The sequence below is a fragment of the Eretmochelys imbricata genome, chromosome 1, assembly GCF_965152235.1.
Source record: "Eretmochelys imbricata isolate rEreImb1 chromosome 1, rEreImb1.hap1, whole genome shotgun sequence".
Taxonomy (NCBI): Eukaryota; Metazoa; Chordata; order Testudines; family Cheloniidae; genus Eretmochelys; species Eretmochelys imbricata.
In genome coordinates this window covers 276,955,891-276,974,876 of record NC_135572.1, presented here as the reverse complement: position 1 = coordinate 276,974,876, position 18,986 = coordinate 276,955,891, and the positions used below count along the sequence as shown (strand labels likewise).

Genomic DNA, 18,986 nt, shown 5'->3' with positions numbered 1-18,986 from the left:
TCCATAGAGTGAGCCCTTTGTATCAGTGGGACTTGCCCCAGCACAAAGGGTAATAGGTGAGATAGTTTTGTTGGCTTGACATTATGGCAAAGCACAACGCAACCAATCAGATAATTTTGATCTTCCCTTTATTTTGCCACTAAGTTTACAATTCTGAGTTTCATTGAAAAGTGGTTTGATCTCTGCCTTTGTAGACACTTAGAGCGCTGAAGGATAGAAAGACCTCTGTAGAAGATTTCTTCTAAAAGAAATAGATCAAGGCAGCTGTGAGGATTCACGCTATCTTTACTGTTGTGGGGTCCAGTCTCTCCTCTCTGTGAAAGAATGTGACAGAAGGGATTAAGGAGTGCAGGAGTACAGTGCATGAACATTTAGGGTATGTCTTCACTAGCAACACTAAAGCGCTGCCGTGACAGCGATTTAACATGGCTGTGTAGTCGCGGCACCCCGCTCTAAAAAAAGCCCACCTCCGTGAGGGGAGTAGCTACCAGCGTGCACTGTCTACGCTGCCACTTTACAGTGCTGAAACTTGCAGTGCTCAGGGGGGTGTTTTTTCTGAGCAAGAAAGTTGCAGTGCTGTAAAATGGCAGTGTAGACAAGGTCTCAGAGATCCTTCAAGCAGCATGACCGGAATGGGTGGAGGGGGAAATCAAGCACCTGAGCAATTTGATTTTGGATATTACTTTGGAATTTTCCATAAAAACCATGGCAGTTTTGATAATTACCCTTTTAGAAAACTTCAAGAATCCCACAGTAGAGAAACTAGAACATAATCTTGTCTTTTTAACTAGCAGACTTTATTTTTGACCTCAGATCAGGGACACTGCACGTCCTCTTCCTTCAGTGGGGATTTGCAGGGGGTTGTCTCCCCACTCTAGATAAATGTTTTGTGGCATTTTTCTCTCTCTCTCAGATCTCTTCTGGATTGATGCGTATTTGGTGGTTATGCACTTGTATAAAATGTTTACTATGCCACTTTTTAAATCATCATACCTCACATATATTATATATTACACATTATATAAGTGCACTTGCATTATTGCATTGCCTTTAAAAACTCCTAAGAAAGAAAAATCTTTTAAAAAGGGAAAACTAAAACCAAACTAACGGTATTTTTTATCCCTGCTATTTAACTCAGATATCAAATACAAGCTACTGCTTCCAGAAGTACATAATGACAACTCTCATAGCAGGCTGTCATCCTCCTGTAGTTGCATAAGCATTTTTCATTTTTCTGTTAGAGCTCTGATTGATGATTCCTCTATGCATTTCTTGGAGCGTTCAACATAAATATGCATGCATGTCTCGGATGTTCCATGCTCTACATACAAGAAACATATTTTAAAATCTCAGTTAAAACTAATTTCTGACAAGATTCTTTTTTAAACTAACACCCTTTCTGAATAAAGTCATTAAACTTACGTACAGTAAGAGAATGTTGACAAAATGTAAATCTAAGCCAAAACTGTGTCCTAAGGTGTTCCAATTCAGCCTCTCAGCACCATGGCACAAACCATGAAAAGCAGAGTCCACAGCCATGGTACACTGAAACAGCTCCACAGGAGCCATTGTAATGAAGCATGCCAAAATATATGCATGTTACAATGTGCATATCTGACATGATATGGCTGAAGCAACATCAAGCATGATTACCAGAAATTCAATATGCAATGACAAAATAGAGAGTGACCTATATCATTGCCTCCAGACCTGCACAGAGCGTAGATCCTCCATACCCAGATCTTCCCCTCACTAGGGCCAGTTAAAGGCCATCTCCAGGCACACTTCTCCTGGAGGGACCCTTGCAGTGTGGCTGTCTCCTATTAGAATTAATAAATACCTCCACTACTTTGGGGCCATCCATATGAAGCTATCTGTTAGGGAGTCCACTACCTCGCCTCTTGAAGCAAGCAGGGGCTTTCCTACTACCATAGGTGACTGTGGCCAACAGGGACCCCCCATTTGGTGTTAAAGGCAGAGAGGTCTCTGTGAGAAGTATTGAAGTACTGGTATTTTTGCCTTCCTTGCTAATAACAGGTGTATGAAGATTCGTTCTAGTTTTGTACAGATAGAAACTCATTGCATATCAACATTTCTTATGTCAGAGGTCACAGACCCCTAAAAAAGAAGAAGACCTTAGAGGAGGAAGGGGGGAAAAAAACGCAACTAGAAACTCAAGAGCAAAAAACAAGACCTCTAAAGCACAGAGCTAACTTAAAACCATGATTTTACCACCTATGGGTATGTCTACACTGCAGCTAGCAGTGTGCTTCACAGTGCAGACACACTCAAGCCAGTTCTGCTCGAGCTAGTGTGCTAACATTGCTGTATGGTCATTGCAGCATGGGCAGCGGCTTGTTTCTAAGCTCACGTGGCTAGCCTAAGCCACCAGCCACACCACTAATTTTTAGTGCACTCGCTTGAGTGGTGCTAGCATGAGTCTGTCTACCCAGGCAAGGAGGCAGGCTCCTAGTTGCAGTTTAGAAGTACACTAACACACCAGCTTTTCTGAATTGTCGTGAAAATTTACCAGCCCAATACAAAAAATATATTTGCCTGTCCTTTACGATAACTGACACCAAGGAAAAAAGTAGTATTTTACTAGCCAGCCAGCTAAAAAACAAACCAAACAAGTTACTCACTGTAGGTAGAATTTTAGAAGGTTGTAACAGTCTGTGCTGAAATCTCAAGCACAACACCTTCAGATAGGGAACGAAACCATACGAAATGAGAACATGAGCTCTTAACAATGTATACTTAAAACATAAAAGCTACTTTACTGCATCAAGGGTATCATGAAGGCCTGGTGCTTAACTCCTCATCCTCTGAAATAAGAATTAACCCAAGTCCCAAAAAACGAAACCACGAAAACTATTCTGTGTTTATGGATCACTATTTTTATATATCATCTCCCTTCAAGAAATGTGACACATAGTTTGGAAGTAACCTTAAATCTGCGGCTCTCTGAACTTTTACATTTCGGACAATAGCCAACAAAAGAAATAGCTGAATAGTACTGAAAAGAATAATTAATTAAATCGAAGACAAACATGGAGTGACTTAACTCTTAAAAGCAGTGCTGTTTGTACAAGTATCAGCTGACATAGCTCCCTGAGTGGCACACAAAGATACTTGATGAGACACACTTTGGCTCAAGCCAAACACATGGACCACTAAAAACAACTCAGTTATTTCTCATAATGTTGGACCTACTCATGCTCTCCTCTCCCCCGCTTTTTATACACATTAGAGACACACTGAAGGGGAGAAAAGTAGATGCTTTTTCTGATCAGCATAAGGGTTCCCACGAGGAAACCACAGAAGAAAGTTGGGCTCCACACACTTGGAGCGGTCTGCCCACATGGATCAGATTGGACTGCTATCAAGGTATTAGTTTGGGTAAAATTCCTTTCATTGCCCGATAAAGATTTTGGAAGCTTTATACCATTTTGCATTTTCACACACACCGAGGTTAGCTCCCATTTTAAGGAAAAAGCTTAAAACTTTCATAAACAAATCAGGGGCTCATAAAAAATGAACATCAGAATTCAAACCGACAAGACAAATGTGTTCCTTGCTGCATTGTATTTGTTATGTATATTTTAAAGTACAAATATGTACAATATTGTAATACTGTAGTTAGATGTGCATAATCAAGTACAACTATAATAACTGGTAATTTCTGCATGCAGACAGAGAGACTAAAATGTACTGAATTAAAATATGAACAAAATTACATTTTAAGTCAAAATTTTGGCCTTACTCTTTCCTAACACTTCAAAAATGTATTTTTATGTCAAAATCCAACTCAAATGTTTTTTTATTTCACATACATAATACAAACGATTAGATAAGGTGAAATGTTTGCCATAGTAAGACCTAAAGAAACGTATCAAAGAGTTTTAGGAATACATTTCCTGAGCCAATGCTGAAAATAACCTTCAGGAAAAGGCTGTTGTCAAGCCATGTAAATGAGTCTTTCATCAATTCTCATTTCATGTCCGACTTTCCGCTCCATATTTATGTTATAGTGCTCTTCTGCATTAAGTTGGAAGACATTTGATTTACTAAGTACACCACTATTGGTGGGTCTGAAACAGGAAGTCATGGTGGAGAAAGTCAGAATAAAGAACCCTAGTTGGTCCTTCCCTTAACATGACAAGATGGATGGATGTAGAAAGAACGCTCAAATGAAGAAAAAGTGAAAAGCAAGGGAATAGGGTTTAACACAAAAGAGGGAAAGACTGCATCTGTTACCCTTCAAGAGATCAAATTTCCAGAATTTGAAATTCTATTATGAAGGTTTAACAGGGAGTACAAGAGGCTGTCTTATACTTAGAGAAAATTCGAACAGGGCTAAACGGGATGCCTTTCCATTTACTTCCTTGTTTGTTACTCTGAGAAGAATTTTAAGTTAACAGATGCGGCAATGATTTTGTAGTAGTCACCAAAAATCAGACCTTTTAAAATTAACTGCACATCACAATTTGCAGAATTTTCCAACAGCAGATTATAATTAATTTTAAGGTTAAAATTTTTTTTTGACCCATAAGCCTCTTGGTTATATCCTGCTGGCTTTAAAGAATTTTACAATGTTGAAATCTGATCTGGATATAAGGATTAATTACTAGAAGGGCTAAACTTAAATCTGCAACTGAGATTCTTAACCTGGCGGTCACAACCATGCTGCCCTTCCCATGACGCTAATATGGGGAGACTCCAATACAGACAAAGATGAGAATCATTGATCTAGGGGCATGCAGATGGCTAGACAGTGTGTTGTAAACCCTCTGAGGCAAAGGTGGTGTCTATCTGTATTTGTAAAGCACTGGGGCCTTTATGAACTATAACTAAAAAATTTGATCATAAAATAATTAGCATGACAGCCTTTCAAAGTATATTTTGATTATTTAAAAAGAATAAAAAAATTCAGAGAGTGGTTCTGGTCATACTGCACAGATCTGAAATTCTGCCTTTTTTGCCTGCTTTCTCCAGCTTCCTAAAGAAGAAGTGAATCAAACTCAGTGAGAGTGTGCAGTGGGCAAGCAAGAACACCATAATATGCGATATTACTCCATGTGAAACAGTGACAGAACATCAGATTTTTCTGAAAGATCATTAGTTTTGCAATGCAGCATATTAGAACCACACTGCTCATTCTTTTTCAGCATGTGGAGTGCAGTAGATGTTGCTGAGGAAGCAGGTGAAAATATATGCAAACCATAATGGGGGGGTGGGCTGCGGTGGAGTGGAGGGGGGTGTCTACTAACTTGTCACTGAGTCTCTTTGTTTGGAGAATCTCCTCAGGTGAAAAAAATGTTAAAAGATTGAGTTTATTAAAGTTGTGTTTTGCTTTATACTGAAGGCAGTAAAGTCCTACCCCAGCTGCTCTGAAGTGTGACCTTAATTGGGGGAGGTAAGGGTTGGGAGTCAGGTGGAGCCTCTGCCATGCAAGGCTGCTCTTTGGCCAGCATGCATCCAGCCTGACAGGTCAGAGCCATTGCTTTGGGAGGACGGACAGGAATATCCTTGTAGCACTGAGAAGACCAACTAGAATGGCACAGTTGCTAAATTGTTGCTGTCTACAAAAGCAGTCTATGGGTAGAAAGTGATGCTGTTGGATGGCACCACAGCTAGTATTACTTAGAACAAGAGCAATCCAAATGGTGGAGTGAATACCTATGCACCAGAGTGATGATTTTAAATATTTTAAATGATGGGGCCACTTTATGCCAAATCATACAGTGAGTTAAATTATGGACCTGAACTACGTGACAGTGTCCCTTTATATTACAGAAAACAAATGTTTAGGGAAAGTAAAGCAAAGTGACAAGGATTCGCATCAAGAGTCCTCCAAAAGAGAAACATGATTTTCCCAAACAAATGATTGTCTACTTAAAATGCCTTTCATATGCTACATCCCACAAAGTGTTTTAAAATAACTATTCAGAGCACAAATGCATATGATGTAGAAGAGTAACTAGACCCAAGCGTCTTGACTGAATCTGTCCCCAAAGGGGGCACCTTCAGAAAAGCAGCACAATCCCAGCATTCTGTACAAACCCAGTTCCTGCTTGCTCACATTTTGGCCCAGAGACTAACACTGTTGAGTGTTAACAACATTTGTAGTGAGTCTTACATTGATCTTAATGTTGGTCTCTAATTTTACAACCAGCTAATTATATATATTTCATTACAAAATTTAACACATTACTGTTCATAAACTATCAAACTGTGTCAGTGTGGTGGCACAGACCTTCTGCATGGTTGCACAGAATGGCACTGGCTACAGTTTCCATTCTCCAACCCAACTTCCTAGCTCGCTAGAGCTGGGTGTGCTGAGACTTCTTTGTATTCAGCATATAGAAAGGAATAGAGTAGATATCATAGAATCATAGAATATCAGGGTTGGAAGGGACCTCAGGAGGTCATCTAGTCCAACCCCCTGCTCAAAGCAGGACCAATCCCCAACTAAATCATCCCAGCCAGGGCTTTGTCAAGCCTGACCTTAAAAATATCTAAGGAAGGAGATTCCACCACCTCCCTAGGTAACGAATTCCAGTGCTTCACCACCCTCCTAGTGAAAACGTTTTTCCTAATATCCAACCTAAACCTCCCCCACTGCAACTTGAGACCATTATTCCTTGTTCTGTCATCAGCTACCACTGAGAACAGATTTGCACTTTAACTAGTCAAAGGCGTGACTAGCAAAGTCAAAGAAGTGGCATTCATAAGCTGCAAAGGCAAAAGGATAACAGTTTCAAAACGTTGAGGGAATGGGGACGGAGAAGACTTGAGGATGGGAAATAAAGATCATTCTGCTACCCTTTATTATGATGGCTAGTTCCCTATTCAGCAAGTAGTCCCATTGGTTTTCATGGGATTACTTGTGGAGCATGGTACTGTTCAACACGGAAGAGTGGCAAAAAACAGGCTTATATCAAGGATGGGTAAGGAAGAAGGGGGAAAATTAAGACAGAGGGTCTGTAAAGCAGTCAAGGATGTAGAGGGCCCCTCTCTATTTTCCCTAACACACATTCTCCAGAAGAACTAATCACAAAACAGTGACCTTTTTTTTAAAAGAAACAAAAGCAGGTGAAATCCACGCATCTGGCCCTTAGTTACATTATACAGTAGAACCTCAGTTATGGACACCTCGGGAACGGAGGTTGTCCGTAACTCTGAAATGTTCCATAACTCTGAACAAGAAGTTATGAGACTTCAGCCACGGGGAGGAGAGGGGAGGGTTTGGGGCTACAGCCGCAGGGTATGTGTGGGGGGGATAGAGCTCCGAGTGAGACGGGGGGAGGGCGGAAAGAGGGTAGTCAGGGCTGAAACCGGGAGCAGAGTCATGGGGCTGAAGCCTTGAGCCCTGGTGCCCCGCTAGGGTTGCCAGGTGTCTGGTTTTTGACTAGAGAATCCAGTCAAAAAAGGAATTGGGCAGTGTCTGGTCAGATATATTGACCAGACACTAAAAGTCTGGTTACCGCTGGCAAGGGGGGGAAGTGGCAGCCTGTCGCCTGGCCCTGAAGCGGTGGCTCCCAAGGCAGCATGCATGCACTGGGTTGGGCCACGGCTGGCCCATTGAGGAACAGAGTTGCCCCTCACGAGACTAAAACTGGGAGCGCAGCCACAGGGCTGAAGCCCCAAGCTGCAGTGCTCCCACCCACAGCTAAAGCCCTGATGCTCCCGAGGGGCAGAAGCCCCCACCCCTATCTGGAGCCCTGAGTCCTCCCCAAACCCCGAAGGCAGTACAATATTTGCTGGAGAGGGGTGGGGTTGTTTTTTTAATGTATTTATTTATTTGTCTGTGCTGCTGCCTGATTCCTTCTGGTTCCAGTTGACCATAAATCTGTAACTCTGGTGTTTGTATCTTTGAGGTTCTACTGTACAGCATTTTCTTTGGTTTTACAATAGGATAAGCAAGAGCATCTTTCCAGAGCCCAGCAAACAAGAAATCTCAGATATCTGAAACTTCTTAAAAATACTGGAAAGCTGTTCAAAAAAGCCACATTTCAAAGTTCTCCTAATAAGAACTTAGCATAGACAATGCAAATCTGTTTAGGAGACATTATCCTATATAGCCAGCTTCTCAGGGAAGCCTGCTTTGTCCACCTGTGATGACGGCCTATTCATGACAGCCGACCATCAAATTAACATTTATCTCTGGGCCTAACCCTGCAACCCTCACTGATGTTATGTAGTCCCTGTTGTTCATGTGAGTAGTCCATACAGGCCACTCAGCACAAATAATGGTCGCAGAATCAAGCCCATAGTGAACACAAGAACATACCAAAGATGGAGTTTAACCACAAAGACAGATTTCAACCCCCAAGTAGGCAATATCCAGTACACAACATTTTGGTAAAGTTTCCATGAGAAGGCATCTAACCTCAGGATTCCGTCAACAACACACAGTTTTAAAATTCCTAATCAGTTCTGTTTCTTAACTTCATGTTCATTTATTTATACTTCAGCATACTTTCTGGTTTTCCAAACAATAATTCTAAATCAGGTCACTGGAAAAAATAAAAAGGAAACTATGTAGTTGTACTCATGTAGAGCGCTGAAAGTATCTCTCAAAGAAAAATCCTCCTAGCAGGCAATGTGTTTCAAGGAGTAATGCAATCAGAAATTATGCTAACAATTACAGGCAGCTCTACATTCAAACAAAATCAATTAGCAATCACGTATGGTTGCTGAAGCTCAGAGGAAACATTGCCAACATATTCAGGAAACATAGTATATTAATCCACGAAAAGCTGGAGGAGCAGAATAACTGAGTCTGAAATACAAGACAGCAGCTTTGCAACTGCAAATAATAATAATAAATAATAATAAAAGGGGTCCCCAAAGATGCACGAAAGTTTAAGTCTGTGCCTTTTGTCATATCACATATGCTTTAAGTCATACTTAATTTCTGTTTGCATCTTTAGTTTGTTTAGAGACTGTTTGCAAATTTCCACTCAATTTCAACTTGTTTCCAGTGAAGTTTTTGCCCTCTTTTTGGTAAACGTTTGTTACTATAAAAAGGAGAAAGAAAAATATTTATGATTTTTGTCATTCACTAAGAGAAACACAAATAAGTGCTATTACTTTGAAGTAACTGAGCTGTTGTTACACATCTCCTATGGTAGTGTCAAAAGAAATGTTGCTGTGGAACTTTGGAGATGCATAAAAGGCACTAGCTTTTAGTAATGCTTCAAACCTGAACGCTCACTTCTTAGAAAATAGGCAATTACTTCATTCCTTGCTTACACTGTCTCCTGGTAATTATGATAATTTAAAACTTGGCATGCATTTAGAAATACAATTTCTGTCCCTCTCCTTCCCAGTCACCATTCTTCTCTCATTATATTTTAATTAAACAAAAAATGAAATGCCCTAAAACTCAACAAAACAAGAAGTTAACACATTCACCTTCTTTACCCTATTTAAAATCTTTTGTCCTGATTTATTTGTCTGAAAACCAATGATCTATATTAAAGACTCTTGCTCTTGGAATTAGATTTTCGGTATTGTTCCCATGACAGAAGATCCAAAGTCAAGTTATCTTCATTTATTAGTTCTATTCATTACTTTCCTGTCTCAGGGTATCCCACAGAACATTTCAGAGAAGTGAGCGAGTTTGACACCAGTAATGTGTTAACTGTATAGGTAAAACACAGCATACAATATGAATTCAGTGGTTCTCACACATTTTTGGGACGCTAAGGGTGTAATGAACTTAACTCCACTCCCACTCATGCCAACTCACTTCAGTGGGAGTGAAGATAGGCCAAAATCCCACTCCAGAATATTTTACTGAGAAAGCAGCTCTCCTCTTAAATAGCCTAACTACAGCACTCATCTTCCAAGATGGCCACTGGATCTTTAATTTCCTCCTAGAAGGTTACCGAAAGAGGAGAAAGTGCCTCAATGTAATCTGTCATCTGAATTAGGATAAAATTGCAAGAGCTATTAATTCTCATGGTTTGGGCATAATGGGATCAGGAAAAAATTTCTCACATGATATAGTACCATTGGGTACATTATAAAGCAGTAGTCCTCAAACCGTGGGTCATGCCCCCATATGGGGGGTACAGAGGAACATTCGGGAGGAGGACATGGGCCAACTCCCACAGGGGGCAGGGAAGGAGTGCCACTCAGTCCAACTCCATCTTCAGCCCAGCCCCAGCTCCACACTGCCACCAGGCCAGCTCCAGCTGCAGCTCCATGCTGCCCCCTACTCCACCCCCAGCCCAGCTCTGCCCTCATTCCCTCTCCACCCCCAGGCCAGCTCCACCTCTAGCCCCAGCTCCTCCCCCATCCCCAGTTCAACCCCAGCTCCGTCATCAGCCCAAGCTCCTTCGCTGAGCCAACTGTGCAGTAATGCGGGGGGGGGGGGGAGGGGGGGTGGAGAGAGAGAGGCCGGGGGGGAAGCGAGCAGACAGAGTCCATTACCGGTAAGGGGTGCAACAAGAAAAGCGTGGGCACCACTGTTATGAAGATTTTAGGCCTTCCTCTAGAGCACATGAAACTGGATACTGTTGACAGCACATAGGACTAAATTGACCCATAATCTATTCAGGTACATCAAGCCTTGAGTTCCTGTGGTTAGGTTGTATATGTGCTTTAGTAGTAATGTTTGAGGTACAGCCCTTTCAACCTAGAGGCTGTGTTTCAAAGTACAATTTCTTTTGCACTGCAGTTTTAAATTATAAAAAGGATTGCTACTAACAAATCTCAAATGCCAGGCTATGGAAATTTCAGGGAAAGTGGTCTAATAGAAAGGGGCAAGTGCACATGCAATATACTAGGTTTATGTAATCCAGGGTATTAGCCTGCTTGGAAGTGTTACGCTGCTCTCCTTTTCAAAGTCTTCAACTATTCAGGAATACCACAGAAAGACTAAGTGACAATGAAATACAACAACAAATAACTCTGGTTCTAATCTAACATCTAAAAGGAAACTATGCCAAGCACAGAAGCAAGCACTATACTTCAGTCAACAACAAAAATAATACTGTACACAGTTCATAAGACCAATACGTGAGGGTAAATGCGTAAGATGTCACATTCAACATTATGAAGCTTAATGAGACTACTTCCCACAATAAAAAGACTCCTACCTTCCTACAAAGGCAAGTAACTTGATGTAGATGAAAAGTAATTCAATATACAAGTTTTTACTTCCTAAAAATGTTATGTAACCCTTCTGCCAGGCCGAGTTGATAGTAGCAAGGGCCGGGTTCAATACACAGGAGTTCCCTCTCATCAAAGCAAACGCAAAACGGGCTCGAGTCCCCATCCAGTGACCTGGGAAAATCTTACACACACCCCTGGGTGCCTCAGAGAGGCAATACTTCCCCTCTTGCAAGCACAGAGTCTCGGTGTAGCAGAGAATTTTTAATAACATGAGGTAAACGACATCAGCATTAAATTGGGAAAACACCACAACTAGGGTTCATCAACCAAACCATGAGTGAAGACCCACCCCAGCAAATTGGGCCATGTCCTTTCCCTCGGGTTCTTGAGTCCCACAACCCAAATGTCTCTTGAGTCCAGCAATCCAAAAATCACTCAAAGTCCAAAAAGTCCAGCCCCAGAGTTCAAAAGTTCATCTGCAGAGTGTTACTCCCCAGTCTGGGTAAAAATGTGTGTTGGGGGTGGGGGGGGAGGAAAGAGAGGTAAGGGGCACCTTACGCAACCTGAAGCTGACTGTCCCGCAGCTCCACAGGGCTTCACTCAGATCCGCTCCACAAGCTGCTCCACTCCATGTCACACAAGTGGCTCCCACCGTCCCATGAACTGCTCCACCAGCCCATCCACAAACAGCTCCGCTACGCTCTAGATCTTCAGGCTCCCCACTATTTGACACAGTGCTCAGTGATTTCAGCTTGTAGTAGAGGGAGCCTTAGTGCTGGTGCACCATAAGGCCAAAGTGAACTCAGCACAGTACCTGTAGCTAGACTCTTAACAGACCCAAAATTACCTCTGACATTCCGCAGTGGAGAGAGACAGAGGTGCAATTAATGTTTCAGGACCTCACAAAGGGGCCCACTCCACCAGGTACTAATACCTGTCTCCAACCTCTCTCAATTCACAGAGTTTTGGAACCCATGTCCGTTGCCTAGCGAGTGCTACTTAGTTGATGGCGAGTCCCTCCATCATAACAAAAGGCCAAGTACAGTTCCACTGTCCTTGATTCCCATAATCAGGGTAATAACAATTTATTCTTCCTGCCCTAATAACAGAGACACTGGGGATCCCACAGCAGCCAAAGTGATCATCTGGGCAGCTATGGCCTCATTCTAGGCAGGGTGGGTGTGCCTATGCAAATGAGATCGGCCCCTGAAGTTCTTTTCCACAACTTGCCACACCTCACCACCAGATGTCAGGGTGGAGCTCATTCTGACTCTGCTTACAGTTATAAGGATGCCATTTCAAATATTTTCTCCCCCTTTACAACAAGTATCTCATTGCAAAACATAAGTTCTCACACTGGTGAGATGCATAAAAAAAAATTTCAAAGCCTTTGTACTCTACATGTAAAATAAGAGCAGTTGTGATTGTCTTCACAGAGTTTGGTCCATACACCAGCCCTGCAGTTCATCTCAGTAAGGATCACATTACAAAACTATAGTGCAAGGAATTGCAAAAAGTAGCTTGCTGGGCACTGAGCTACAAATAACTACATATTCCATTCAAAATCTGAACATGCATTTACCAAACCCTAAAACGCTACAAAAGTCCACCTTTATTATTAAAAGTCACCAAAGCCTATCTTTAAGCGCTGTCCATCACACAGAGAGCTTTCCATTGGACTGCTTCGCTTAGAGCATTTAAGCAAGTTCACTCTGGGACTTGGTCTTTATTTACAGGAGCTTTTCCAGATTGAATACAAGCAACAGTTAGATATTACCATCAATTCCAGTTTAAGAATACTCTAAATTCCAAAGCAAAGTATTTATCTTTAAGTCTGATTAGACATTGGGAATGATAAAAATTTGCCTTTTCCTTGATACTAAATTCTGCAAGTAGATCCAAGAGTTATTTCACCAAGAAAAAGTCCTTCTGGGTCACAAATTGCTACTAAATTAACATATATGGGTGAAAATACATAGGGGTATTAGATTGTTTTGCCAACACATAATAAAACAAGCATATTTCCTAAATTCACCATCCAAAAACAACAACAAACAACAATTTGTCTGTACCCAGCACACAGAGCTGTATCTATTTTACACACACTTTCCTCCTAGATTACCTGCCATGTCTTGAATGGCTGCTTGTAGCGTCATCTGGTTCTTCCACCTCATATACATTTGTGTCACGGTCTTCCACCATACTGCTGGAATTCTGCCATTCAAAACATGGATTTTTATCAGAAGACAGAATAAAAGGCAAGTTTTCATACTCTGGAATTTCTTCATAGTGGCGCACATTCTCATATTCTGGTGGATAATCGCTTGTAAGAGAATTCAAGTGTGTTTGTGACAACTGCTTCCCTGAGAATATTTGTTCATCTGAAGACTCTAATCTTTGACTGTTTGGTATATCCTGCTGACTCCTATGTCTCTGTCTTTTCTTTTGTGATGCTGGGCTACTTATTTCTGCAGAACGTGCCTTGGCAGATTTAGTTTTCCTTTCGCTTGCTAGGGATGTTACTTTCCAGTTGTTACCAATACCATTCCCTTCCCCAGTGGAAAGACTAGCTATGGCAGCATCCATGGACTGGCTGCCTTTGGAAAAAAATTTCTGGAAGTCACTTTTCATTATGCAAACAGACAATTTAATGTTGAGAAATTTCTTTAAAGTATTTTTCTTCTGACTGTCTTTGCAAGGCTTGTCTGTTCTTTCCATATCCACAGAAGATAGAGATTTAGCTCTAGGCTTGATCACAGCAGTTGAAAGTTCAGAGTTTGTGGCAATGGTGGCAGTTTTTAACGATTCTGGATTGCCTGAAAATGGCAGGATAGGATGAGGTAACTTCCAGACAGGTTTCTCTGAAGAACGTTTTGGCATGTCACCGTAAGGTGACGTACCTTGTTCTTTGGCCGATATATGCCTTAAACGAGTTCTTTCCAGAACATTTTCTGTTTTTTTATCTTCATTGGAAACATAAGAACTTTTTTCAACAAGCTCCTCTGATGCAGCTTTTTTCAGCAGTCCAGCAGCAGGCAAGCTGTGTCTTTGAGGTTTTTTAGGAACAATCCTTGGTGAACTTTCATCTTTTACATGAATCTCTTTATCTTCTGGTTTCTGAGCAGAAACATCAAGGCTACTGGAGGCAGGCAAGTGCTGATTGCAAGTCAATTTTAGTTGCTTAGGCAAACTCATGGACAGAGTACTGCTTTGTATAAAACTAGTCCTTTTGTCCACAGCAGCTAATATACTAGTGTCGTCTATCATTTCATCTGCAGGACTTGTTAAATTAAGGTCTTCGTCCAAGGAACGTTCAACATTTTCTGTCATGAAAGAAGCTTCTTGCAGAAGTTGAGGCAAGATATTCTGTGAGGCTGATTCTTCGGTATCAGTAGAGTCCTTGACCCAGTGTATTTTCTCAGCAAGATTTTGAGGAATCTCAAACGGATTAGTCTGATGCACTTTTTCTGGATGATCATTATATGAAACACTCTGACCAAGAACATTAATTTTTGCTGTTTTTTTATTAAAGATGTGCTCAGAAGATCCAGCAAAATCACACTTTGAATTAATTGGTTCTCTTGTTCCTTCCCCAGAAGTATCCATACCATCTTGACGGACTAGACACGCAGCACGCAGCTTTCTCGGTTTTGGAACTGGATGCACTTTTGAGATGGGTGCTGAACATGCTCCAGAGGAAGGTGATGTTTTAACATCATCTCCTTTCATACAGATTCCACCTGCAAATGTACTATCACTATTTACATTGACATCTTCCAGGGTTTCTTGGTCCAAGGAGCAATAGCAATTGTGGCTACTTTCAGTCAGACTGAAACAAGTTTCAGACATGTGGATTTCATCAGCATCTCTCCTATTGTGGTTATTTTGTGGCTTGCCTGTAGCTTCCTCAGAACCAGATAACTGCACAAGATCTGTACACTCTATTTTAACTTCATTGTTAGAACTACTACTATCATCCCTTTCAAGTTTATCTGGACACTTGTGCCTCAAAGAGCTACTATTAGGGAATACACTTTGTGTTAGAACATCTTTGAGTGTCCCTTCCAGAAGGCTGGCCTTTAAAACTACCCGATTTCTATTTGCCACTTTTTCAGTATGACTCTCCTGTATTGTCCCACCTTTTATAGATGGTGTAATTTGTTCACCTATCTTGATATTCTCTAAGTTCTCTAAGTGTTCAAAAATTATTTGAGTTTTACATGTGTTCTCCCCATTTCCAAGCTTATGAATGCATTCAAAATTGCAAGAACACATTGGTATAATGTAAGTGGTATCCTCAGTGTTTTCTGTGGAGTCTCCATTTTTATAATTCAGGTGGTCTACAGTTTCAGAAGAATCTCCTTTGTGTTCTTCTAGGCTTTTTGTGCTTTTTCTTAAAGATGATGGTGGTCTAACTTCAGGAACAGATGAACTCTTGAAAACCTTTGGTTTTGGTGCTATCGCTGGTTTAGTTTTCTTTGTTGTTTGTATAACTCCAGCAAACACAACATCTGGCTTAGGTGCAACAGGGGGAGGTGATGCCTTGTGTCCTACCACAAATTTTGGTTTTGGGGCCACTGGTGGCTTCTTAATTTCTAGAAAGGAAAAAACAAAAATTTTACTCATTATGAGCCTACAAAACAACTTATCTTGTATTACAGTACTTTTAAAAGATTCAACTTTTTATAAAATTTAAACTATTCAATTATTTACACTACTTCACTTTACCCCCTACCCTACTTTTTTTATACCAGCATTTCTTCCTTTTAGTAGAAACACTCAGGTAGTTTAGGGAGGAAAACTTAGTTTTTCTAAAACAAGGGTTTTTCAAAACCTAAAGCCTGTTAGAAATGTTTATCAAAAAATGTTCAGAAAGTACTTAAAAAGAATTTCTTGCTTGCCAAGATGCTGAAGTGTGAGGAGAACTGAAGTCTACTAACCTAGTTTTGCAGTTTAAGTGGAGCATCATACAAAAGTACTTTAAAAAAAAAAAAAGCATAAAATAGTGAAAATTAAAGGAGACTAAAAATTTTACTGTAATATCAATTCTATTATTATAATCCTCAATAATCAATCAATAACCCCCCTTCACCTTTAATATGCAACTATTTAACCTGACCGTGTCCTTTTCCCCTTTATTTTTGCAGAAACATCTACTAATGGCAATCTGCCACTATAACCAGTTATAAGTATTGGGTTCTGAAGAGTGAAGTTTGGATGATAACTGATTCTCTAGCAGTGAAGTGCATTCCAAGAAGTACAATGAGGATACACGTCTTACTGAATTTTCCATCCCAAGGTATGCCATTTTCTATCAATTAGAAGCTGTCATCATGATTATGGCTTATGATCCATCTGACACTACTATAAATCACTTTTTTTTTTTTTTTTTTTTAAGTATTCACTGATGGGACATTTTAATACATGCAAGAGAATATTTATGACATTTACAAATCTAAAAAGATATCCCATCATAACCAATTCTCACAATGATCTTGATGCAAGAAAGGTAATTTATGCAATTCAACTGCAATGTTTCTCATTTAGCAGCAAATTCTTTACACATTGCCTCCATTATTGAACACACATCACTGCGTATTTTCCACTTTCCTTGTACATGCTTTTTAAAAGCCTCAGTAACATATGCTCATACATGCTGCATATCTGAAGAGATCATTTGGCCCACTGACTAGAAATTACAATATTGTTGCAAACCCATGAGGTGTTTTCATTTTTAATGCTAAACTATAATCCCTGCCTTACTGTAGAAAAGTGAGAAAGACGACCGAGTGTTAGGCTCTGTCTATACTACAGTTTACGTCAGCATAATTTACGTTGCTTAGGCGCGTGAATAGTGACGTAAGTTACACCGACATAAGCCATGTGTGGACAGTGCTATGTCGGCAGGAGAGCTTCTCCCACTGATACAGCTACTGCCAGGGGTGGAGTAGTTAAGCTGCCAGGAGAGCTCTCTCCCATTGGCTTAGAGCAGCTACATTAGAGAGTTTACAGCAGTGCAGCTGCACCGCTGTAAACTTTCTAGTGTAGTCATGCTCCTAGAAGTAGAAAGTGCCATCTGCTGAGAGACTCAGAGGGAGGATTTCTATAAAACTGTGCTAGTGCTCAGTCTAAAGGAGATAGAGGAAGACAGACAACTCTTCTGCCATAAAAACAGGAAAGCCATGTGTTTTTCTGGGCTGTGAATCACTATATCTAAGCCCAGACTGCCTCTACTCAGCCCCAAAATTTAGCACCTCTTGCTGCAAGGAATCATTTTATTCATCCCATTGGCGAGGGGTCAAAGCTGACCTGTGAGGCTCAATACATAAGTCATTTGCTACGTGAACTCAGAATAGGCAGAGGAAAGGCTAGCAGGGGGGTTTCTAAAGGAATTTGCAGGAAGGTTTGTAGGAATATTTTCAAGACGTACAGCTCTACATACACAACAAGGATGACCAGCAACGGAACAGTTATGACCTGCAGAGGATGTGACATTTTCTGTATCCATTTCCTGCCTGAAAATAGTGACTTCCTCTGCATGAATTGCAAGTTGATGGCTGTGCTGCAGGAAAAGATTTGAGGTCTGGGAGGGCAGAAAAAACATTGGACAACCAGATTTGGGTAGCACCACCGTAGACCCAAATGGTTTCAAGGAAGCTGAAAAGAAAGGAAGACAGAGAGGAGGCTTGGCAGTTTGTGACACAGTGAGGAAAGAGCAACATTAGACAGTCTACAGAGCCAGGAGCAGGACAATTTGAGACCACCAGAGAAAAGGGGACCAAGAGAAATTCACTAGTTACAAGCATGTGGTGCAGCAGTGCAAAGAACACACTGAAATATTCAGCTGGAGGCAAGAAACAGGGGTCTCTCACACCCGAGGACTGATGCTCAGTTCAATCCTTAGAAACATCAAGCATGACTGAAGACCACAGAAAATCTAAAGAAGATAGACAATCCTCACCAGGGACTCAGTGTTAAGGTGGTGGATAAAACATTCTTCAGTGGATAAAAGGACAGCAGGACTGACTACCATTTTTCCAGAGCGAACAAAACATATATCATTGATAGGTTTATGAAGATGAGGGGCAAAGATCTGTTGCTTATGTTACACATTGGCACGAATGACACTGCCTCAGAAGAGGCTTTGCAGATCACCAAGAGCTGAACGAGAGGAAAGTATCAGTGATCTTCCCACGGATTCTTCCTGTTCCACAAGTGAGATAGATAGCAGAAAATAATGGAGGGAAATTGGTGATGAGAAATAGAGGGCTCTGGTTTTGTGGAACATTGAGCCATCTTCTGTTGGGCAAGGAGGATGCATGGCTTGGTCCATTTACAACTCAACAGAAGAGGAATGAATCTTCTGGGTAGCAGACTAGCTAATGTAGCATGGAGGGCTTTCAACTAGCATCAACAGGAGAGGATGCTAAGGTGGTAAACACAGTACATATGCTTAAACATCAAACTCGAACTCAAGGTAGCACAATGTAAAGAACCAAAGTATTAAGGTAAAGAAAAGAAATTCTTCAGTTGCCTAGGTAACAATGCTAGAATCCTGGATAATAAACAAAAAAAGTAGTGTTAGAAATATTCATTTATTAAAAGAAGTTTGATATGTTTGGCTTTTCTGAAACCTGGTGGGATGATTCACATGACTAGAATGTTAAAGTCACTGATACACCTTGCTTTGGAAAGAATTGGCAGAAGCGAACAGGTGAGTTTTAACTCTACATTAAAGATATCATTATCTGTTTCAGAGTTACTGACAATTTAAAAGAACATCACCAGGAATGTTTGTGGATCAATGTGCTAACTGATAAATCACAAGACTGGGTACGGATGGAGGGTCTGCTATAAAC

The 18,986-nt window shown here is 40.9% G+C and overlaps 1 protein-coding gene across 2 annotated transcripts in view; it reads right to left on the bottom strand.

Moving 5' to 3' along the window:
- The window catches only part of FGD6 (FYVE, RhoGEF and PH domain containing 6), a 102,468-nt gene that overhangs the window by 76,779 nt on the left and 6,703 nt on the right, over positions 1 to 18,986 (bottom strand). For both annotated transcript variants that reach the window (XR_013347765.1, XM_077832123.1), the window contains exon 2: positions 13,250 to 15,722. Coding sequence is in view for 1 of the 2 variants with exons in the window: in XM_077832123.1 (XP_077688249.1) it covers positions 13,250 to 15,722 (2,473 nt within the window). In the remaining variant the exon portion in view is untranslated. The remainder of the gene's footprint in view (positions 1 to 13,249; positions 15,723 to 18,986) is intronic.